Genomic DNA, 23,570 nt, shown 5'->3' with positions numbered 1-23,570 from the left:
CAGCAGGAGAGGAGATGATCAGAGTGGCGAGGAGAGAAATGAGAAGAAGCCAGAGTTGTCAGGAGGGCTTCATGGAGGAGAGGGCTTGAGGCTTGTGTGAAGAACGTTAGTGGAGAGGAGACTGGATGGCGACCTTGATGGGAGAGCCACAAAGCAGGGCAGGGAGCAGGCAGGCCTGCTGGGCCTGTGGCAGGGGAGGAGATGGCTTGGCTGGCAGAGAGGCTGGGGCCCGTGGAGAAGTCTGCCCTCTGGGGTGACAGCTCTTTCAAGCCACTGCAGAAAAGGGCTGGATTTTGCTGTACAGCAGCCTTTGGCAGGCAGCTGAGCCCCACCCTCCTCCCTGGGGAACCTGTCTGAGTTGAGTTCATCCTGGTCATCTCGGGCTTCCTCCTCAACCCTGTCTCCTGGGGGGCCCAAAACAGCCCCCGGTCTGGGGACAGCTCTGCCTCAGAATGGGTGTCTGCCTTTTGGTGTCAGTTCCTGCCCCACCCGGGGATTGTCAGCGCCTCTTACGTGTCCTCCTTTGCTCCTTCTGTCCCGAGGTCCCTGCAGACAGAATCCCCAGTGGCTGGTCTTGGAAACACAGTTTTCACCCCAGGTGGTGGATGGGACACCATGGGGTGGCAGGAGGGAGGTCCTGCTGTGAATCCCAGGCAGCTGAATTGGAATTTAGCTGTGCAGGCAAAGCCACTGTCTTTCAGCCAAAGATACAAAATATCCTAGGGCAAATGCACCTGTTTTTTGAAGATCTCTTTGCCACAACAGAGGCTGTCCATCCATCCAGCATGGTGAGGAGCCAGAGGCACCCAACAGACAGTAAGAGTCTTTGGGCCAGAGCTGAAGAGGCGCTGCCATCCCCGCTGAGGCCATGGTCATGTCTGCTCCATCTCTGGGTCCCCAGGGCTGGCACACAGCAGACACTAATGCATGTTGCCTAAAGGAACTGAAAAAGTGGAGCACAACGCCACCTAACCCAGCCGCTTTCTTGGCACAAGCCCTGGCTCGGGAATGTGGCCCTTCGGCTCAGGACAAGGTCCTGCTTGTGCAGAGTTCTCCCCAGGTGACTGTGTAGGCACGGGAGCCTTCTGCAGCCTCTCTGAGGCAGAGCACCCACACAGGAGGGAATTCTAGGGAACTCATCCACACGGCAAGCAACTGGTGTAGACCTGTGAAAGGCAGCCTCTGGGCTGGGGAACAGGAAAAGGATAGCTGATATTGAGGAAGGTCAGGGGCTCTGAGCTCAGTGCCTTTCAACTTCATCACCTTGCTTGGGGTTGGGGGCTGCTTTGCCTGAATCACACCCTGCCTAAGCAGTCAGCACAACACTCGGTATCTGGGGGTTTTGATGGGAGTTGCTCCTTTAAATTCTAAGTAACTCATTCTCTCTTTGTGTCCCTTAGGATCACACCTCGACACCCAACCCTTGAACTCCACACACTCTGCCATGCATGCAGGAGGAGAGCTGGACTGGACGGAGGGCTACAGAAGTAGCACCCGTGTTCCTCTAGGCTAACAGCATGAGCTCTGTAAGGGACTTCCCTTAGTCTCCTATTCTCATGAAGGACTGACTGTAGACGCATGACCTACAGTCCTCAGTCCTGCCTCTAGTGACGATGGATCTCGGTCGGGAATCAGGAGAAAAACAAGAAGTGGGGAGAGAGAGAGAGACAGAGAAAGCACATGCAAGAGAGCGTATGAATGCAAAAGTGAACAAGGGCTCTTTTGTGGCTGGGGGGGATCTATTTTTTTTAATCATTATAATTTTGACTTGTTACAGGGTACTTTTTTTCCAACCTCATCTGTAAATCCACGTGAGCTTCCTGGAAAGAAAAAAAAGAAAACTAGGCATGTAATCCTTATTCCCACGTCTTCACCCACCAGTCTTCTCACCTGTGCACACCTCCATTCCATTTGTGACAGTCCCCTGCCTCTGCCCAGTGGACCGCTCCTCCCAGAACGCTCTACATGACATTCAGGACACACACACACACACACACACACACACACACACACACACACACACACACACACACACACACACACACACCTCCCTCTATACACACAGATTTTACTGTGATGTCCGAAGCTGTATAGACTGTGGATATCCTGGAATTTTTTTATGTTGTCTCTCTCTCTCTCTGCCAGTTTCAGTATTAATCATCTTTCAATGGAAAATCATTACCTTTAGAGAGCAGTCGTGGTTCCCTGGTTTAGGGACTTAAGAATCTGAGGGGAGGACCCCCAGGCTTAGCTCTGGGCCTCAAACAAAGCCAGCACCCCATCTGAAAGGTGGGGGCAGGCCAGTGGCTGTCCCAGGATTGCACCAGCGTGTTCAATAGAGAAGAGGTTTTCTGTATCTTCAAGCACTTATATCATAGTCTGTGTTCAAAGTGTAAACTGTACAGTAATCAGCCTTGTGTATATGAAAAACAATAAATACTATGCAAACGAATAGAAAAACACTTTAGCAGTATGTACAAAGCACTAACAGCTCGGCTCCTGAGGACCTCTCCCGGCTGCAGGAGAAGGAGCTACTACAGCCTGTCTTTCAGTCAAGACGAAGGACGGGAGCAGGGCTACCAATGTATGAATGAATGGATCTGCCCGTTCTTAGAAGTCAGCCACCACCTCCAAGGCCTCCCGGCGCCGCCTTGGTGCTCTAAGTCCAGGCAGCCCCCAGGACGGGGGCCCCCGCGGAGAGACAGCAAGCTGCCGGCTCCTGACCACGTGCCCAGGGGAGGCCGGCCGCAGGGGGAGAGCCCTGGCCGCCAGGAGGCCCGGCCCCGGGTCAGGGCACAGACGGACGGCCGTTCCTGCCTCGGTGCCCCCAGGGAAGAGCCTTAAAGTCACACTGGGGCCTCGGCGGAGGGAGGCCCGAAACAGCACAACCCCGCCCGCCGCGCGGCGGCGCCCCCCGGGCCAGGAGAGAGACTGGTGGGCCCTTCTCGCTCTTGGAGCCGCTGGTGGTGGGTGTCCAGCCACCTGCCCCCTGCTGCCCCCTCCTGCGGTGCCCTAGGCACACAAACCTTCCAAGTAGCACAGAAGCTCCCTCAGTGTCCGGGTCCCGCGGCCGTCTCGGGGGACCCGGAGACCCGGGCTGTTCGCTTTTGCTTTCGGAGGCGCGGGCGGGGCACGGGAAGGCCCTGCTCGCGGCCTCGATCCCCGGGGTGCGGGAGCGCAGCGCCCCCCGGTGGCCGCCCGGCCCGGGGACGGCCGCGGAGACCAGCGCAGGGGTGCCTCCCCGCCCCGGCCGGCCGGCCGCCCACCCTCGGCTCAGGCTCCGCTTTGGCACCTCGCGATCTGTCCGGCATGGCTGCTTGGCCCGCCGGCCCCAGGCCGCCGGCGGCATGGCTGCTCGCGCCGGTGGCTAGTAGGAGCTGTTAGGAGAGAAGTTCGGGGTCTCCACACGATGCCTAGAGAATGCTGCAGTCTGCACATTAGATGCTTTTTAGAAGTTTTGAAATTACCTTTTTTAATTGTTATGATAATGACCTTTCTGGACTCTCCCACATGCTCTGTGATTGGGAGAGACCCCCCCACCCTACTTTGATGTATAGCCCGTCTCCCTACACCAGCTGAACAAATGTCAAAATTAATAAAGAAATTGACTCGTGGCACTGGGCTCCATCTCACCTTCCTAGCTTGTCTTTGGGGAGTTTGAGGTTCCTGGGGAGGGGTGAACTCTGGGTTGGAGGCCTGAAAGAGTCCGGGGTGTGGATGGGCTCAGTCAGCAGGGAAGCCTGCACCCCAGGGAGGTGCCCACCTCCTGGAAGCCTGGGTCTTAATCAGGAATCTGCTCTTGGAGAAGCCCCCCAACCACTGAGATGGTAGAACAGATTGCTGTCCTACGTAAGGACTACCATGAGGTGGCGGTGAGTCCAAGGTGGGTGGAGGGGGCACCACAAGCCACCGGGTATGTGGCTGAGCCCACAGCTGGCATACACTAAGGGGGACCCAATACTCCCTATGCAGGCATCTGGCCCCTGCATTCAATGCCATTCAAAGTTCTAGAACTTTCAAGAAAAATCACCCTGTTCCTAACTAGTTCCTAACACTTCATGCAAGGCTGGGCACCACACTGGCCTCAGTTTCCTCATCTATTAAATAGGGGAATGGATCAATGAACTGCTAAAGTCTCTCCTGGGCATCATCCTGGGGTCGTCACGCACAAATGCCTTTGTCAAGCTCGGCGTTAAATAAGAAAGCATTTGCTGCAGCTTCTGGCCCTCATAAGTTCCCATCATTAGGGGGTGACCAAGTCACTGAAGGCCTAGGAGGCCTCCCAGCCCTCACTTTGAATCTGAAGCTTCTCAGAAGAGCCGCCCAGGCTGAAGGGCCACCACGGAGAGTTTTCCAAAGCATGGGTTCAGAATCACAATTGCTGGGGTGGGGTTGGGCACAACACTGGGACTCAGAAATAGGTTTCCCAAATGGTTGTGATGACAGTACAGAGATGGATAAGAACCTTTTCTTTCTTGTTTTTAATCTAAACTTCTACAAAAACCACCTCCGTAGACTTTGTGAAGCCTTTCTGCATTAACCTGCGTCATTTATGCTCCAGAGAGCTTTGCTCAGAGAGACCAGTTCCGCCATGAACAGGGAGCAGCGAGGGGAGAGTTGGCTCAGTGTGAGGGGAGCCCTCCCTGTACCCCAGGCCCTCAGCCTCCCACTGGAAACCAAGGAGAAGGTGGGCAAAGGGCACCCCTTGTCTCCCACCAGCCGCAGTGTGAGCATGGTGTAATGAGAGTTTAGGAGCCCCCAGCCTGGTCAGGAAAGGCTTTGCCAGGCCAAGGAAGGGCAGAAGGGCCCTGTCTGACAGTCATGAGTTTTCCTGTCATTTTCCATGTTCAGACCAGTGACATGCTGGTTTCCATTTAAAACAAAAAACAAAACTGCAAGAAAGGATGCTGCCCCAGACAGAAATAACCCTTTATTTACTGTTGTTTCCCTGTTGGTGAGATGGGAGATGGTCCCCAGCAGAGCCATGTATGCTATAAAAATTCATTAGGAAAAAAAGGCATATGAGTGCTCTACGATCCAATCTAGCCCTGTCCATCAAATAGTTACTGAGCGCCAACCAAGCGCCCAGCCCAGGGACCCACTGCTGAATCAATGGCCATCTCAGCCACCAAAGATTTCCAACCTGGGTGCTGAGTCAGACAACATGACAATTGCTCCTGCAAAGGCAAGAATGATTCCTCAGAGAAGGGAAGACGGCATCAGGGAAGGCTGCCCAGAGGCAGCGGCAGGAAGAGTATACACCAGCCTGCACAATAGTATACAACCTGCCGGGCAGGCCCCCACTCCCAGGCTCTCAGGCCAGGCACAGGGAGTTACATTCACCCCCCAAAGCCCAGCCACTCCATTTACCATCCCAGCAGGGAAGCATCCATGCTCATGCCACAAGCTTGGGCACCCGCACAGAAAGGGGCTTGAGCACCCCAGGACAGCAACCCTTGAGCCCAGCCTCCTGTCCTCAGGGGAGAAGCTGCAGGAAATGCAGGCTCCCAGGGGCCCTCAGGCACCCATGTATTCCTAGCTATTCCTAGATGCTGGACTTGGGGGACTAGAAGCAGGTGAACCCTCTGAGAATGAACAGAGCTTTCATTCTCTCTCTCTCTCTCTCTCTCTCATGCACACGTACACACACACACACCCTGGCTGGTTTTACAGTCAATCTTTCAAAGTGCAATTTGTCTTGGAGAAGCCAATGTGAGGCCCGTGTGGGTTTCAACCAATGGCGAGGCACCGCTCCCAGCTCAGCCAGTCTCCGTCTGTATTCTAATGGGCCATATCTTTATCAGGGAAATGTTGCTTCTCTGAACTTAAAAGTTCTCATGGAGGGTCCCCAGACTCAGAGGCAGAGGAGGGGTCTGAGCTGAGGTGTGGAGAGCTGCCTCTGTCCAGGCTGGGCAGGGAGAGAGGGCAGGGGCACAGGTGAGGCCTCTTACCCAGGAGCACCTGACTTCCGAGCAGCTGACGTGGGTGCTGGTCCCTGGGCAAGGGCTGGGCCAGGTGCCTTAGTTGGGAGGGCAGTCTGGGGCTTGGGGCACTCTTGACTCTCCAGGCCTGCCATGGGATTCTGGTCTCCAGCTTGGGGTCTTGGGCTTTAGGGGCCTGGATTTGGGCTTCCCGCCTTCCCCCACTTTGACCTGGGGATCATGGAGTCCAACCTGCAGGGGACATTCCTGCTGAACAATGCACCGCTGGCCCAGTTCTCGGAGATGAAGGCCCCCGTGTGCCAATACTCTGTGCAGAACTCCTTCTACAAGCTCAGCCCTCCTGGGCTGGGCCCCCAGCTGGCAGCCGGGACCCCACACGGGATCACAGACATCCTGAGCAGGCCTGTGGCCACGCCGAACAGCAGCCTCCTCTCCAGCTACCCCCACGTGGCAGGCTTTGGCGGACTCAGCTCCCAGGGGGTCTACTATGGCCCCCAAGTGGGGAACTTTTCCAAGGCTGGGAATGAGTACCCAACCCGGACCCGGAACTGCTGGGCGGACACAGGCCAGGACTGGCGAGGCGGGCGGCCATGCAGCAACAGTGAGTAGAGAGGCCAGAGCCCATCCCCACCTCGGGCACAAGGCAGGCCGGGGGGTGGGTACGGGAAGGGAGCACGCTCACAGGGTGGTCCACACAGGCGGCCCACCCCAACTCCACCGCCCTTAGGCGGCCCGGCGCAGACACCAGGATCCATCTCCCAGCCTGATGCAGGCTGAATCCTCCCTTCCCAAGCTTGCCGGGACACGTGTCCGGCCCCTGTCCTCACCCCTTACCAGCTGCCACCTCAGCTGCCCTCTCAGGAAACCTGGGAGCCTCCAGGGCTGGAGAAGACCACCTAGCCCAAACTCACCCACTATGGGTCCAGCTGGCAGCTCACCTATCTTTTCCCACCCAGAGCCCATGTCACCATTTCTTCATTCAAAGCAGGCAAATTCTCTCCCCACTGAGATTTGGCCCCAGCATCACCTGCCAGAGAGCCCACAGGCCCAGACCCCACTCGGGGGCACAGAACGCACCCTGACCCCCTCGAGCTCCTGCCTACCTTCCGGGGGGCTGTCCTCAGGGCTGATATCAACAGTGGCAGTGACAACTGCCTGGAATCCAGAAGCAGCTGCTGACCTAAGTTGGACTTAGCTCTCAGCGGGGGCTCTCCTCACCCTAGTGATCCCCAAACCTGTTTTCAGAGAACTGGTTCAGGGTCCCCAGGAGGCCAGTCAGGGTCTAGAGGAAGCGGCAAGCCATGTACAGGCAGGTGAGCCTCAGCTGGGAGGCAGGGGAGTGTCAGTGGCTGCAGGAGCCATCCCTGGGCCCCGGAGACCCTGCCCAGAGCAGGCAGGGCAGAGGGAGCCTGCGCTTCTGTCTGCCTTCGGGGCTGCCCCACTGCAGTATGGGCCCGGGGCGCCCCAAAGCACGTCTGCCTCCCCATCGGCTCTGCTGCTCCGGGAGGTCACACTGCCTGACAGCCCGCACCTCACTCAGCCTGAAATGCGGCAAGTTCCATGGGGGTGGCAACCTCATCTCTTGGAGCCTAATTTATACCCCAGCTTTAGGCCCCCAGTTGTCTCTCTCTCACCACCATCTCTCCCCAGCTCAACATGCACACCCTGCTCTTCAATCCCAAACGCACACACACACACACACAGAAAAACGTCTAAGTCAGTGGCTGAGTTGACACAAAGGGCGGGGGAATGCAGGCGATGGTCCCTTGGGAGGTCTGTCCTCTCTCTGTGCCTTGGTGTCCTCGCCTGGGACACAGGCCTTGGGCTGCGCTGAGCCTGCTGCCTTGGCTGGGGGAGCTCCTAGTTTGAGCCCCAGGTCCAGACTCTCCAGTGTGGTTGAAGCCATGTGACTTCCAGGCCTAGTGGCAGTGGAGAGCAGTAAGTTGGGATCCCAAGAGCCAGGAAGTGGGGAGGGGAGAAATTCCCAGGCCCCAAGGGCCCTGACTGTTCCTGGAAGGTGACTGATCTGTTTCTTAGTGTCCCTAAGACTGAGAGGAAACTCCTCTTGCCCCTTGGGGGAAGGCGGCGGCACTCAGAGAGGTGCATTTCCTCTGTTCCTGAGTAGCTATGACCAGGGGCAGGTGCCCTTTCGGGGTGCCCTCTCGGGTTGCCTGCCCCCCAGACATGGCAGGGCTCAGTCACAATGGTCAAAACATTAGAAGTGCTGTTCAGGTGAGAGGAACCTCAGTGGCTTCTCCATAGGCAGGAGCTCACCTCCATAGGCTGGCACCCCCACTCATCCTGCTAACCTCACCCTTCCTCCTGCCAGCCCCAGATCCCCTGGGTGACAGCATCCATAAGAAAAAGCACACCAGGCCCACCTTCACAGGACACCAGATCTTTGCCCTGGAGAAGACTTTTGAGCAGACCAAGTATTTGGCTGGCCCTGAGAGGGCGCGGCTGGCATACTCACTGGGGATGACCGAGTCACAGGTCAAGGTGAGTCTGTGCAGGAGGGGTGTCCTAGCTGCAGTGAGGAGCCTGCCTGGACAGAACGCTGCTGCTGGGGAGGCTGCCTGGCTCTCCCCACGACCCCCAGCTCTCAGTGGGAACTGCCCTGCTGCTAGCCACTGCCTATCTATCCCCTGGAGATTGTAACAATCACCAGAACAAAAACGCAGCTGGCAATACTGAGCCCTATTCTGAGGGCCGTATGGGTAGCACCTCATTAAATCCTCACAGCAACCTTGAGATGGGTATTATTACTCATTTGCTGCATGAGGCAATCCTGGCTGAGCTTCTGGCTCAAGGTCACCTGGTGGGTAAGTACAGACTTGGGACTCTAACCTCTCATGCCTCTGCTGCACGGTCTGGGCCACACATGTCAAGAGTTGATGGCAGCCCCTGGACTGGATCTGCAGTTGGCCCCTGGGCCAGCACAGAACTGGATTCAGGTTTATTCCATTTGCAGAAGGAGCTGGTCTTCATTTACCAAACTTTAAAGTGAAGATAATACTTTCTCCTACCTACGCCCAACCAAATGAAATTCAGGGGGGTTAGCGGGTGTAGGAAGCCTCTTAGCCCAATGCAAGGGTCAGTCTCATTGCATCCCACGTAGTCTGAAATTGGTGACCTGGCTTCTGCTTCTCACTCCTGGGGGCAGCTTTGCTGCAAAGTCTGTCCTGGGAGACTTTGGGTGGGAGCACCAAAGGAGAAAGCTTTGAGCTCTGTTGGAACTGCCCGGCTTTGTGACATGGCAGGAAGTTTAAGGGGAGAGGGTACAGGGGCAGGTTGGAACCTAGGGCTGGGCTCTGCTCAGGGCCCTTGGCACCTCCAGCCACCAACATCTGCAGCCTCCCGGGCAGACCAAAACCCAGAATTAACTCCACTGGAGAGGAAGCAGAAGGAAATGGTGTGGCTTTCTTACAAATTCTCTTGCTTCTTTGGGTACCTTTCTGCATTTTTCCACTATTTCAAAAAAGGAGAATACATTATTTCTATAATTAGCGGGCAAATTATTCATAAAGTTTTGTAAGGGGCTGTGAAGCTAACAGAAGGGACAACTCGTAAGCTCCTACCCGGGTGCCCTCACCTGGGCCGCACCCCTGCCCCCCCCCCACACCCTGGGGCCTTTGAATGCCTTCCAGCCAAGTGATTGGAAGGCAGATACACCCAGGGAGGGCTATAGCTAAGCCGAAAGTGCTGCTGCACTCACACACTTATTTTTATGTTATTGCCCCGCCACCCAAAATGGTAGTGTGACTATTACAGTCTACTCTATCAGTCGACCCATTTATTTTACTATAAAATTGAGGCTAGAGTGTCCTGGCCACGGAGTGCGGCCACGCTCCTGAAAGTGAGCACACATGTGTGTGTGTGTGTGTATGTGTGAGAGAGATCCTCAGAGTGTGTGTGTGCATGTGTGCGTGTGCGTGTGTGTGTGAGATCCTCAGTGTGTGTCGTGTGTGTGAGATCCTCAGAGTGTGTGTGTGTGAGAGATCCTCAGAGTGTGTGTGTGTGTGTGAGATCCTCAGAGTGTGTGTGTGTGTGTGAGATCCTCAGTGTGCGTGTGTGCGTGTTTGTGAGATCCTCAGTGTGTGTGTGTGTGTGCACGTGTGTGTGTGAGATCCTCAGAGTGTGTCTGTGCGTGTGTGTGTATGAGATCCTCAGAGCATGTGTGTGTGAGTGAGATCCTCAGAGTCCCTCCCCCACCAGGTGTGGTTCCAGAACCGCAGGACCAAGTGGCGCAAGAAGAGCGCCGTGGAGCCCTCGTCCCCCTCGCTCCGGGCCCCGGGCGGCGCGGGCGCAGGCGGGGACCGCGCGGCCTCCGAGAACGAGGACGACGAGTACAACAAGCCGCTGGACCCCGACTCGGACGACGAGAAGATCCGGCTGCTGCTCCGCAAGCACCGCGCCGCCTTCTCGGTGCTCAGCCTGGGCGCGCCCAGCGTGTGACTCCCCGGCCGGCGGCCCATCAGCACCGCGGTCACCGCCCCGTCTCCGCGGGCCCCGCTGCGGCGCCTCCCCTTCCCCGCGCGGCCGGGGCCCGGGGCTGCGGCCGGGGGCGAGGGAGGAGCCGGCCTGCTGGCGACGGAGGGCGCGCACCAGGCCCCGCAGGCCCCTCCTGGGACGCCGCGCGCGCCCTGCCGTCCAGCACCTCGGCGGGCCCAGGCCTTGTCCTGCCAGGTCTGCAAATCCCCAAAGCACAGGCAGATGATACTGCGAGGCTCTGCAGCCAGGAAACTGGCTATGGGGCCCTGACGCGCCATACCCAGCTGTTAGCCGGCTGTGGGGAACCGTTTCCCAGGGAGGCAGGTCCCAGGCCTGGGTGTCCCATCTGCTCTGGGAGTCAAGAAACCAGGGCACTGGGCCCAGGGGGACTGCTGGCTGGCTGCAGAGGAAAAGCTGGCATGCCCTGATACCCTCCTCGGACCTTGGCCCAGGAAGGACCCACTGTAAGGGCCAGGGCCACATACATCCCGCAGGCCAGAGGGGCTCCCCTCGTGGAGGGGGGAGAAGTTCCCAGGAGAAGAAATATCCCTGCCACCTAGACCCAAGAATAAAGGGGGACATCCTACTGGCCTCCTTTCTCCACTTTAACCTCTGCCCAAGACAGGAAGGGACAAGAAGCCCCCACCGGCTGGGAAACCAGGGAGGTTATGGGCAAAGCAGAGCCAAGAGAAAGAACACTACAGCCACCCACCTGGGCTTCCCTGGGTGCTGATGCAAGAAGCTGGGAGAGGGAGGGACGCAGGGCAGGAAGGGACATCTGAAGCCCCGGCTCCTCCAACCGGGGTATCCCCATCCCCCCCAGGAAGGCAGAGGCTCCTGCAGGGAGGCCTGCACCAGGGGCTTTCATGGGACCCACAACCCTTCCTGCCCTTGGACCACCCTGCAGCCTGGCCTTGGAGCTGGGGCTGCCGAGGGACCTGGCCAGCCAGGTGGTGTTTTCAGCCCAGGTGATTCGGAGCTCCCGGCGGGTGGGAGGGGCTGGGGGAGGCGGTGGGAGCTGGACAGAAGGATGCAGCCCCAAAGGGACCCAGCATTTGCCCATCTTCACTGGCTTTAAAAAAATAAAGAATAAAAATAAAAGTCCCCAAAACCTCGCCATGGCTCACGTGCTTCTGTGAAACTGACTGTGAGATCCCGGACATGCCAGCTATTCTGACCCCCAGCTGAGGGCAGGCCTTCCTGCTCCCAGGGAAGCCTGCATGCATTCTGGGAGTCTGGAAACCTTGCATGGCACTGGTCAGTTTGAAGTCTCACTGGTATGTGCAGACACTGGCGTAGGGGCTGAAACACCCGAGCAGAGTTTGATGGTGTCCCTGACCTCCAGGAATTCATGGCCACATGGGGGAAATGATCTGTTTGGGGAACTAGGTATCATAAGGAAAAGATTACAGAAAGAGAAAAACAGTAACATTAACTGGACATCTACTAATTTCTCCCACATAGAAGGCCTGGATGATCTTACCTGACCCACAACAAACCTTGGAGGTAGGTGTTATCCCCATTGCATGGATAAGAAAGCTGAGGCCCAGAAAGGCCCTAGGCCAAGAAGTAGGATGAGGCAATCTCCAAGCCGACTCCAAGGCCTCCTGTCCACTTGCCCTTGGCTGCTAGGAGCAGCCCTTCAAAGCCTTTTCTGAGAAACGAGAGGTGCCATCTGGAGCCTTCTGACTCGAACCACCTGTGAGCGACCGACAAGGCCTAAGTGGTGGGAAGCAGGCCACCCCCTCTGCTTTCCCAGCAAATGCTTCATTTTGGCCCTTGGGCCCCCAGGGCAGGAGAATCTGGCCGGTGGAGTCAGCCTGGAGTGGGAATAAGGGTCAGAGGCAGACACCAGCTGGGGGCCTCTTGGAAACAGAGGCACCAACCTTTCATAACCCTGGTGGACTCAGAGGACAGGGTGACATGCCAAGAAAACACAGGCTGCTTTTAGGCTCCACCCCTCAGCACTCGATGATGCCCATGCTTGGTCCGGGCAGGAAGTGAGGCAGGTTTGAAAGATAGAGCAACATGTCTACACACCTGGCCACAAGCTGCAAGGAGGGGCCCTCCACTGATGCAGGTGTGCTGAGCAGGGCCCTGTAGCTGCAGCAGGTGGACAGCAGCCTGCAAGGACCCAAGGACTCACCCAGAGTAGCCACAAAGACAAAAAACGTCCAAGAGCTCTGGAAGCCAGGCAATGCACAGCATTTCCTGAGCACCTTGAAGAGAACCTGGGCCTGCGGGCTGGGAGGTGGCTGCTGACATGTTCAGGTGAAAAGTCATGAGGCAGGTAGGAAGGAGAAAGCCGGTGGTCAAAAACCTCTGCTTGTTTGCTTTCTTCATAAGCAGAGGAGAACCCTAACTACTCTATTAGGGCTGTAATTCTTGCACGCCTGATTCAAGTCATTTGAAAGCAGCATTAAATTAAGTCTAGAGAAGGTATTTCCCAGGGAGACATGTGCTGAGCTAAATAAACAAAATCTTCTCCAAAATTCTGGGACCCCTGCCCCTGGAGCCTCAGGCTCAAAGACTTCAGCCTTCCCAGCCGCCCCTAGTTCCCCACTCCTGCCCTCAGGGAGGACTGAGCCCAGGAGCCAGGCCAGGGAGGGGCGCTGCCTCCCATTTCCGTCATCCTGCTTAGGCCTGGTCAAGAGATGGCATTTGGAGTTTGAAGAGCTGTAGGTAAATGGTCCAGATCCCCGAGGATGATTTGAGGTAAGTCTTGTCCTTTGCAGATGTGCATGTGTGTGTGTGTGTGTGTATACATGTGTGTGGGTGTGCACGTGCATGTATGCATGTGGGGGTGTGGGGGTGTGCATGTGTGGGCATGCATGTATGCTCATGTGTGGGGGTGTGCATGTGTGGGAGTAGGTGTGTGTATGTGTGTGGGCGTGCATGTGTCTTGGGGTGCGTGGGTGCACATGTGTATGTGTGTTTGTGTGGGGGTGTATGTGTGAGTGTGCATGTGTGTGCATGTGTATGTGTGTGGGTGTGCATGTGGGTGTATGTGTGTTGCTGGGGAGAACTCAAGGCTATCTCACTTCATCTATCCTAGAGAAATCATGAGCCTCAGACTCCACCTCCTCTGCCTTATATGCTTGATCATAAAAGGGACTTCCCATATATGCTGAGTTAAACAAACAAAAAAAGATATCTTTTGGAAATTCACATTTCTTTCAGCTCCTCTCCTACCACATTATAAACTTTTCCAGATGAGACAGATGAAGACACATAAACCTTGTGTCCCAGTAGCCACACAGTCCTGCTCTGTTGGGCACCCAGTAGGCCCACCAGGCAGGCACAGATTCTACCCCGGGGCCACCTTTATGGCTCCCAATGTTAGAAGGACCAAGACATGTCCCCAGCAGGGCCAGGGTGAAGGTAGGGGGATGGCAGTGTCTTACTAGGTTGAAAATTGGCTGTACCTTGATTGCCAGCATCAATATAAGACAGGAATAATTACATATCTTGCTGGGTCTCTGTAAGATTAGGACTAGTGAGTGTGTCTGACATATACACACACTGAACAGTGCCTGCTGTACTATTACAGAGGGCTTTGGAGGCCGACAGTCCTGAGTTCGAATCCCCACTTCACCAACTAGCAGCTGGGTCATTGTGACCAAGTTAGTTAACCTCTGGAAATCCAGGTTCCTCATCTGTGAGATGAGGCTGGTAGCCCACTCAGCTAGAACGATGACAGGAGCAGATGAAGTCATGCACGATGTGAAGAAAAGCATGGGCGGTAGCTAAATACTAGTGGGCTCGTGCCCTCCATCCTCCTCAAACCCACAACCCCAGAGCCAGTTCTAAACAGGTCTTCTCAACAGTGCACAGCAACACCTGTGAGTAATCAGGCCCCGGCAGGTCAATGCTGTCTAGCAGGTTATGGAAGGACTCATATGTGACTAGATCAGTTTACCTGCAAAATTCCTAAGATTCTGGACTCTCGGGCAGGAGCTAAGTATATGTGGAGCTGAATTCAGCTTGCAGCCCAACAGTGTTTTTATAGAAACTTTAGGAAGTCTTTAGGCTGGGCAAGCCTGGTCCACTGACATTCCCACCACTTCCCTGGCCCTCCCACATGCCTGGGCTCTGCATGGTTCCTTCACCTGCCTGGCCCCTGGACGAATTTGGATTCATGCATCCGCTGTAAAGCCTTGACACTCTAACACGTGGTCTCGTTCACACACCAGCAGTGGCGGCCTCACCTGGGAACTTGCTAGGAATGCGGACTCTCAGTTTCCAGCTCAGACCTCCTGAGTCAGAATCCTCATTTTAACAACACCCCCAGCTCATCCACATGCACGTCACTGTGAGATCAGGAGCGGCTATGACTGTGTGACATGCATAGATACACCCCTCTTCCCAGAGCACAGAGTCTGGCCCAAATGAGGTGCTCAATAAAAAATTGTTAGATGGAGATAGATGGATGTAGGTAGATTCATAGCATTTGTGACTGTATAAAACACAGTTGGAACCCAGTTGAGAGCAAATTTTTCAAAAGCTCTGAGGACAAGCAGCTGCCCCAGGGCACACACGGCTCTCCAAGCCAAGGCCGGAGCGTCCCCAAGTGCAAGACTCAGAGCCACAGGGCAGCAAACCGCTCGCGGTGGCCAGTCAAGGAGAGAGAGGAATTTCAAAAGTACAGCTCTCTGTGGGCTTCTGGTAATGGGACTGGAAACCCAGCTTACGTCAGAGGTCTCTAAGGACAGCACCGTGGTTCACGCACATACACTGTCACCAGGCCATTGGGAAGATTAAACTGTGTCTGTCCTTTGTCTTGTGCAAAAGATGGCCAGAAAAGCGAGTATTTTAGAAGTATTTTCACTGGGAAACTATTTTGCTTAGAACAGTTCACTCCCTGACGATGATCAGATAAACAAAATAGAACCAGATAAAAAAACGCATGGTTCTGATTGTTGGCTCTTGTTATTTCAACTTGGTTTGGAGGCTGGGTTGGGAGTTTATGAAGAATCTAATACAAATCATTGGTGGAAATCTTAGATGGATATCTATTCGTCTTCCAGGAGGTGGAGGTCATGGGAATGACAGTGAGGGACTCTCTATGGTCATCTGGTCCCCAGGGCCCAGGCTCCAGCAGGGCCGCCTGGCAGCGGGGCCGCCTGGCAGCAGGCCCGGAGGCCAGAGAGGCAGCTGCCTGCTCCCTGTCATGCAGGAGGTCCAGGGTCCAGGGGAGACTCTCGCACCTGCTAAGAAAGGGAGTCCTACAGGCTTTACTCACATGCACTCACCTGTCTTCTGAAAGCGGTGTGTGACATAGCACTCCTGTTTATGGACCTCAAGTCCATGGATGGTCATGACGCTGCTCAGCCTCAAAGCACACGCTCAGTCCTCTCACTACCCTGCTGCTGCAATGACCACATCTATCTCCACCCCTTCTGTCAACTCCACTTTTGTTAAACATTCACAATCCCCCACTGATCTAGGGACTTGACTTACCTCTATTAATTTTCAAAAAACCCACATGAAATAAGCACTACAGTTACACCCATTTAACAACCAAAGACACAGGGACATAGAGAAGTTAAGTAACTTGCCCTAGGTCACACAGCTTATCCATCAGACTTATTCTGGAGCATCCACTGTTAAGTACATGAAAGGGAAAAGGGAGACGGCCCATTTGAATTATGTCTGGGCTGGGAACTGTTTAAAAAGAAGATCGGGACTGTACATGTTAAAATAAAAGTCCATGCAATCAACAGTTGAGATCTGCTTTTTGCCTGGCGATGTGCTCATTGCTGGAAATACAGACACAGGATGAGTGCCCAGCCTCCTGAAGCTCACAGTCTAGAAGGAGAGTGGCTGCCAAGGAAGAAACACAGTGCTGTCAGTGCATCCTCACAGGGGACAGAGGGATGCACTAGAGGCCATGGCTGAGAATAGGAGAGCATTTAATTAATGGCAATGTACAGTAACACAAATGCCACTCACCACTGATCTACACAACACCATAGCTCATCAAAGCATTCCATCCTCTAACATTTAAGGAGCACCAGAATAAAGGCAGCTTTCATCAGTAAGGGTCACTGTGTCTGCACCACCCAAAATATAGAATGCATAGAGTTTGAAGGAAAAGCAATCACTGAATCTCCATTTGAAACAATAACGCTGTACTCACTATGGCGTTCTACACACATCCACGTACAGGTCTTCATTTGGTTCTCAGACTGGCCATCAGGTCTGGCCTATGAAGAACCGAGGCTTGGCATGCTAAGCAAACCCATCAAAGCTCAAAACTCCTTATCTTCCAACCCTAAGTCCAGGGCTGTGTGTACTCCCCAAGTGCATGAGGATCTGGAGTTGACAGAGGACACAGAGGGCCAGGTAAGTCCTTTGATCAAAGTCACCCTGGTCACATGCATTGCACTGAATGGTTAAAACAAACGCAGCATCTCTGGCGGGAGTAGACACCCACTGCCAGAGAAGATGTTCACCTGGGCAGGTTCCCAAGCCTGCTGGGGAAAGGACTGACTTGTCAGACATGCAGATTCCCAGGGCCCTTCCCAGATATTCCGACTCAGTTGGGCCCTGAAATGTGCTGGTTGGCCAGGGCGCTGGGAGTGATGTGTTTGGCGAGTACTGATCTCAGAGGCCCAGCTCAATTTAGATGCTCATGTTTTGGAGCTCCTCGCTGGCAATGGAGTTCACAACGACCTCCGCTGAGTTCTGTCGTGGTTCCTTGTTCCCCAGGGGACGGATTCAAAGTGTTCAGGGAAGGCGGCAGGAGTGGGAGCGAAGCAGCAAAGGGTCTGGGTCTCCTTCCAGTGAAAGAGGAAGAACTGGTAGGACCCCTGTGGCTGTGGTACTCATGGGAAGGTCTATTTTAGACCTCAAGTCTCTTGGGAGAAACACTGCTCTTACAAGCTTGCTTAACCACGGCTGCTGTGTTCTGGAACAGAAAGCAGTCCTGGAACAGAAACCAAGGCCTGCAGTCCTGCTTGGCTGGGACCAGCACATGCCAAGGAGAAAACAGCCAAGACACAGGGGGTCTGTAGCCCAGCAGCAGGGTAACTGTAAAGTATGATGCATTACTCAGTGAATGGCAGCTTCTACCATAAAAGGACACAGTGCACTTCTGAGTTCAGGTTTGCCTGGCACTGACCCTTGCCTTTTTCTGGTATCACCACCCTGATTTTTCTGTGGAGAAACAACCCTCCTGCCATGTTTGACTGATCAGTGTGGGTGAGCTGACCCCACCCCTTTCTCCAGACATAGGTGACACGGTTCTGAGCCAATCAGTGAAGGCCGCCTCTCAGGTCATGTGATGGATGGGTCCAGGGACAGACCTGAGGTTCAGTTCCAGTCGATGAGGGAAGAGCTGGTGTTCTCAGGAGCACCTCTCCCCTCTTCCCCTGGAGCTCTTCTCAGCCCCGGCAGGCATCTTGTCTGTGTGAGGGGAGGGGCCACCTGTCTGAGACGGAGCCAACCTGGAGGAGTAGACGGAGGGATGCAGGGAGACCAGGACTGAGCTGGTAACCTCAGCCAGGCCTGATCCACACCTAACCTGGTCAGGGGACAATGATACCCTTTTGTCTGGAGTCTGGTTGAACTGGATTTCCATAACTGGTAACAGAAAGGACACAATAGAGTAAGAAAAAAAATGTTCTAACTTTACTGTTTACTTTAGGCTGGCCTTGCAGGGACCCCAAAACGTGGGTACATAGGGAGGAAGGGAGTGCCCGTGGGCCAGAATTTCGCACAGTCATTCCCCTGCCAGGAGGGCTGGGGCCTGCCTATCTCTCTTCGCCTGGATGGCCGGGTCATTATGGCTCCCCTATGACAGAAGGGACTGGATCAATGATTCCTCCTGCCCCCGGTGCTTATTTTTTTCTGAGTCTTGGTTAAATTTCTGATGTGAGTGGTGCCCAGCTCACCTGGGGAGTGACACTTTAGTTCCAGAGGGTCTGTGGACCTAGGCTTCCTGAGGGGTCTGTCCACCCCTCCTGCAGGGAGATGAAGCACCCAGGGACCCAGACACTGCACAGATTTGGAGCAGCGGGGACTGCAGTGGCCCCTCCCGGGCACCCCCTCCGCCATCTGCCTGGGCAGAGTCCCACGGTAAGGGCCCCTTCCGCCCTGTGTAAGCCTGAGCCTATCACAGAGCAGAGGCTGCTTGCATGTCCCACCACCACACTACCTACAGGACCAGGCGTCTCCTACCCTACTGGGGTCTTCGTCTGCTGTCCTGGCGCCCCCCTGCCAGTAGCCCCACCTTGGCAGAGCTGGCCTGTCCCCTGCAGTACCATTTGTTGCTCGTCAGAACAATGCACCAACAACGGACCCTACCTCAGACAGAGAGTTGGCTACAAATGGAGTGAGGACCTGTGTGCACAGGGTCCTTTAGGCTGGCCTTGCAGGGATGCACCGGGGGCAGGCGGGCGGGCTGACCTCCAGACCCCAGTGTGCGGGTCTGTGGACATGGCCCTCAGTCAGAAACAACCTCTGGGGTGGGACCCAAGCAGCTCATGTTCTTAAGCAGTAATTCTTTCAGCCTGCTTCTTCGGGGGGAAGGCACCTGCGCCTGGATGGACACAGGGACATCGGAGTGGTGGATAAGGCTGGATTTCCTCCACGTCATGTTCTGCCAGCCTCTTTGCCCATAGCTGCCCAGAAGGCATGCCGTCAAAGGCCCCTCATTAGGCCTCTCTCAGCAGGCAAACAAATACCATTAATCTTGTAGCATGAGTGAGCACATTCACCTGAGCAAGCAAGAGAATTAATGTTATGTCAATAGGAAATCAGTATTTACCTCTGGCTTTTACATCTTCCCTTTGCTACAAAAGCCCAGGAAGGATCAGCCCCAAGGCAGGACCACAATCAGAGGGGAGAAAAACAAAACACCACACCGCAGGTGCCCTGCTGGGGGTGGGCTGGGGAGGGGTTGCAGGGTGACAGGGGAGCCTGCTGAGGGTGGGCTCCCTGGTCAGGGGCTGGGCCCTACCCCACACAAGGTGAGTGGTGACTGCAGCGCGTTGCGGGCTGAGGTTCCCTCTGACTGTAAACCCTGCGGAGCTGTGCCCTCCCCATCCCACGTGGACATGCAAAGGTGGCCGCAGGGACTCATTTTTCCTTCTGGACACGTGGCTCTGCTCTCTCACCAGGCAGCCCAGGCACCAAGCTGAGTGGGGCAACGTTATCGACAGAGCTAGCTGATGTTGGGTGAGCACCTACTAAGTGCCAGGCGATGGGTACGTGAGGGACAGACATTCCCTAAGAATCCTCAAGGAGCTTAGGGTTCACTTTCTCAGATAAAGAAGACACTGCAACTTCAATAGGTTAGCCTCCAGGCCACACACAGGGAACCCGGCTAACGAAGGCTGGTGCCGCCTCCACCCACCAGCACACACTTGTACACTGGAAGGGTCAGCCGCAGCTGGGGAGGTCAAGTGTAAAGGCAAGAAATCTCCGAGAAAGCCCTTCTGGGTCATTCGCCCCCCTCTCCCGCCCTCACCTCCCCAGGAAAACCTCGCAGTAGGGCAGGGGTGGCAGGGAGAGGCAGGGCCTGGCCAGCAAACGAGAGGACAGGGTGTGTGCGTGCCTGTGTGGCCCAGGAAAGGAACCCAGCCGGCCGATAAGACCTCTGGTTTCTAGAGCAAAGCACCAATTAAACACAAGGCAGCTGTGAGCAAATAAAGGCGTCCAGAGAGAAAATCAATACTAGATTATATGCCCTAGTCCAATCGTATACCAATTAATACAGAGAGGGTGGAGTCCGGGGTGGGGGGGTTGGAGTGTGGCCACCTGTGTCCCCGCACCCGGCTGGGCGGGGGCTGCCGGTCCTGACTCTGCAAAGCTGTGCCAAAGGATGCAGGGACACCAGTGTGAATAGTGAGGGCTGGGGAGGGGTAAGAAGAGCTTCCCCTTGGTCACATCGGCAGCTGGGCGCCACGGAGGAGGGCCTGGTGGGTGAGAGAGGCTTGGGAGGGCCCCCAGGAAGGCACACACACCTTGCGTGCCAACAGGCTGCTTGAATTTAAGTTGCCAAAGGGAATGTAAAGGCCTTGCTTTTGGAAAATGATAGAAAATCAGGCAGAAACAGGAAAACCAGAAAACAAATCTCTGCCCCCAAGAAATGACATTGAAACCCCTGGTTATTCTGCCCAAGTTTTATTTAATTCAGAAAGTACAGCCAAGGAGTTAATACATGATTTTCAAGAGGGGTGATGAGACAGATGGCAAGGGTCTCCAGTCTGGGACCGGGTGACTGTGCAGGTGGGGTTGTCCAGAACATTCCAGGGAAGGGCTTCAGGTTCATCACTAAGTGCCAGGGATGAAGCAGTGTGTCGCCTGGTCACCTGCCCACAGATGGAGTTTACCAAGGTTAGCAGGCCCCCCACCTGCAGGAGGAAATTGGGTGGAAGGCTGTTTATAGACCGTGAAGTCCTGCCCTGTGGGGTCAGGACCTGCGGTCCAAAGCAAGTGTACCCTTCCACAAAAATTCCCAATGCTCTTGGGGAAGGGAGACCCATTGTTGTGCAGGAAGCAGCAAACAAAAGTGGAAGGAGAGGAGGCCAACCAGTGATGCAAAGGCCATCTGCTTCCGTCTTTTCCTTCAGGAAGCCCCTGTGGCTGGAGTACCTCCTGAGACCTGAGTATTCCGAATGCAAGCCCCAGAGGCCAAGGCCCTTTTCAGGGGGGAGTTCTGTGGGCCAAGGACTGTTGCATGCCAAAGAAAAACGAAATTTGCTAGCCGAATATTTTTTAGACATTTTGCAAGATGCACGGCCTCCCTGACAATTTTTAATGTACTAACTGCCTGGTCCAGTGAGCTGATTAATTGGTGCTGGAGAGATCAATAAAAAACAGAAAATTAAAACAATTTTAAAGTGATTAAGTAGTTTAACACCTGTCTCCCGTCACGTCAGCGCAGGAAGAAAAATAAAGCAGGTGTCGAAGGGGCCTCCTGAAGCAAGAGAAAACAGCGCCTGCCTCGGAAAAATGACAAATCACAGCCGGTGGATCAATCTGAGAGCAAGCAGCCCTTTGCCAAGCCCGCCGCTGCCGCAGCGGGACCCAGGGACCCCAAGAGACCAGGCACCTCCCTCTCGCTCCTGCAGAGCCGCTCCTCAGCTGGGGAGGAACAAGTGTCTGTTCCGAAAACAGGACAGGAGAGAGCAAGGGAGCTGAGACCATACAGCCCAGACTGTGAGTGGGGTTGCATGGGAAAGCACCAGCTAACCTTCCCCTGACCTCACTCCCAGCCATTCAGAGCTGAGCCTGTATTATGTGCAGGGGTTCAAATATGACGAAAATGCATTTGGGACCTGCAGGGTCAGGGAAGGAGACCCTGTGGGCGCTCTCTAGGATTACCAGATCCTCCATTCTGGAAGTTTCCAGTCTCCACTCTTGCTCCCAAGGGAGATAACCGTCCTAACCTCCATCTTCCCCGGCCTCCTGCTGCCTGGCTGTTATCTACAGGAGGTGCTGGTAGCCGCCGGTTGTTGGCCCAAATGCCCCTTGTCCCTCCTGTGTGCCAACCTCACTCTGCCTCACCACCCCGCCACCAGCACTATAATGGAAGCTGCTCAGCAAGTCACTGGTTTCCTATAGTTTAATGTATTTAACTCTAAATCACCGAAGGTAAGCTCATGAAGTGCAAGAAACCCTAAGCTGATCCTTCAACATCCCTACCAAAGTCCCAATAACAGAGTGGTGGACAGGGGAAATGTGGTGAGAATTAGCGGAGGTGGGGAGTAAAACCCCAAGAGAGGCATTTCACAAGTTTTACCTTGAAAATGGACTTGAATTTTGCACATATAGAATGCAAAATATACTCAGTGTAATTTGTGTTCTAGAAAGCTGCATGCCATGCTTCCCAGCCTGGGCCCCCGGCCCAGCCGAGGTACTTGTCGGGGTGGGGCTAGGGCCCCAGGCACAGGCTCAGCGCTCCTTGGATGGGAAGCCGGGCTCCTGGCCCACCTCCTGTGCGTGGGGCCAGAAAGGGCCAACCCCCTGAAGACCTGCGTCCATACCCACCTGCTTGGGTACAGTCACACGTTTCTTTTCCTGCTCTCCAGCTCCCTGTTCACCTCCAAGGTTCCCGATCCCCAGCTTTTACCCCCACGACCAGGACAGAAAAGGAACTCCAACCAACAACAGAGAAACTTTGCAGATGTAAAAATTATGTTTGCAAAATCACAAACTTTGCAAAAAATTACGTTTGCAAAGGTTACAAACTTTTCAAAAATGTAAAAAAATTAATTTTTAAACAATTTCAAATGTTATTTAAAATTTTTAAAAACATGAAAGCCTTCAGCTGAATTTACTAGCCATCCCTATTTCAAAAGCCCTTCTCCTGTCAGCACCCCTCGCACTGAATATGAATGGGACGGAGGTCAGCGGCAGTCCCAGGACGGGCAGGGTCAAGGGGTTCTACCTTACTAGCCAGACTTCCAGTAAAACATCTTACTAGCCAGGCAGTTTCCTCTGGGCTGAGAGTTCATTCTATATTCAGTCCTTTGGGGCCATATTAGTCATCAGAAAAACTTGTCAAACCATGTACAGCAAATTTTATGCCAATGGCAATCACAAAAAAGACCCAATCGTCCGCCATTGGCCCACTTTTTATAACCCATACAGCCACATCTCCACATAAAATAGAAATCATCCTTTGGCAGGCATTTCCTGCCACCGTGACCTTGGTGATTTAGCCAGGAAGGAAGCTAAAAGATCTAGTCCAACTTTTCTCACGAATCCCACCTGTTTGCTGAGGGCTGGGTGCCTGGAGGGCCGCTCCAGGCTGCAGCGTTCAGCCCGGCCGGGGAGGAGGAATGACCGATGGACCTGTCTGTGGCACCCCCGATGAGGCGACAGAGGGGGGCTGGGGGGGCCCAGCCCCAGCTCCTCCCCACTCTCGGAAGCAAACAAAGTTCTCACACGGCGCCCTCTGGCCTGCAGCTGCTCCCCGCAGGGTAAGCCTCAGACTGACGGAGATAAAGTTTCCCTGGGCCCAAGTTCCAAACTCGGCTGTTTTGTTTCTGTTAAAATGCAATTGTTTTTCTCCAGAGTGTGAGGTGACTGCTCGGCGTCAGGAAGATGTATGAAAACCTCCACTTCAATTCAGCATCCCTTTTCTCCCAGACAAACATGGTCGGATTTTAATAAATCAAAGAGCCA

General features: G+C 54.6%; 2 protein-coding genes across 10 annotated transcripts in view; both read left to right on the top strand.

Annotated features, from left to right (window-relative positions):
- The window catches only part of ANK1 (ankyrin 1), a 204,318-nt gene extending 200,704 nt beyond the window's left edge, over positions 1-3,614 (top strand). For all 9 annotated transcript variants that reach the window (XM_073218838.1, XM_073218837.1, XM_073218836.1 and 6 more), the window contains one exon: positions 1,401-3,614. In XM_073218838.1, coding sequence (XP_073074939.1) covers positions 1,401-1,427 — 27 coding nt within the window. In that variant the 3' untranslated portion in view covers positions 1,428-3,614. The remainder of the gene's footprint in view (positions 1-1,400) is intronic.
- A 2,394-nt stretch (positions 3,615-6,008) lies between these two features.
- Positions 6,009-11,406, top strand: NKX6-3 (NK6 homeobox 3). Its single transcript, XM_017665444.3, has 3 exons — positions 6,009-6,543; positions 8,272-8,441; positions 10,158-11,406. The coding sequence occupies exons 1-3, from the start codon at positions 6,162-6,164 to the stop codon at positions 10,395-10,397; spliced, it is 792 nt and encodes a 263-aa protein (XP_017520933.1). The 5' UTR covers positions 6,009-6,161; the 3' UTR covers positions 10,398-11,406.
- The last annotated feature ends 12,164 nt before the right edge of the window (positions 11,407-23,570 follow it).

Source organism: Manis javanica, chromosome 12 (assembly GCF_040802235.1).
Source record: "Manis javanica isolate MJ-LG chromosome 12, MJ_LKY, whole genome shotgun sequence".
Classification (NCBI taxonomy): domain Eukaryota; kingdom Metazoa; phylum Chordata; class Mammalia; order Pholidota; family Manidae; genus Manis; species Manis javanica.
This window is presented reverse-complemented; position numbering and strand designations above follow the sequence as displayed.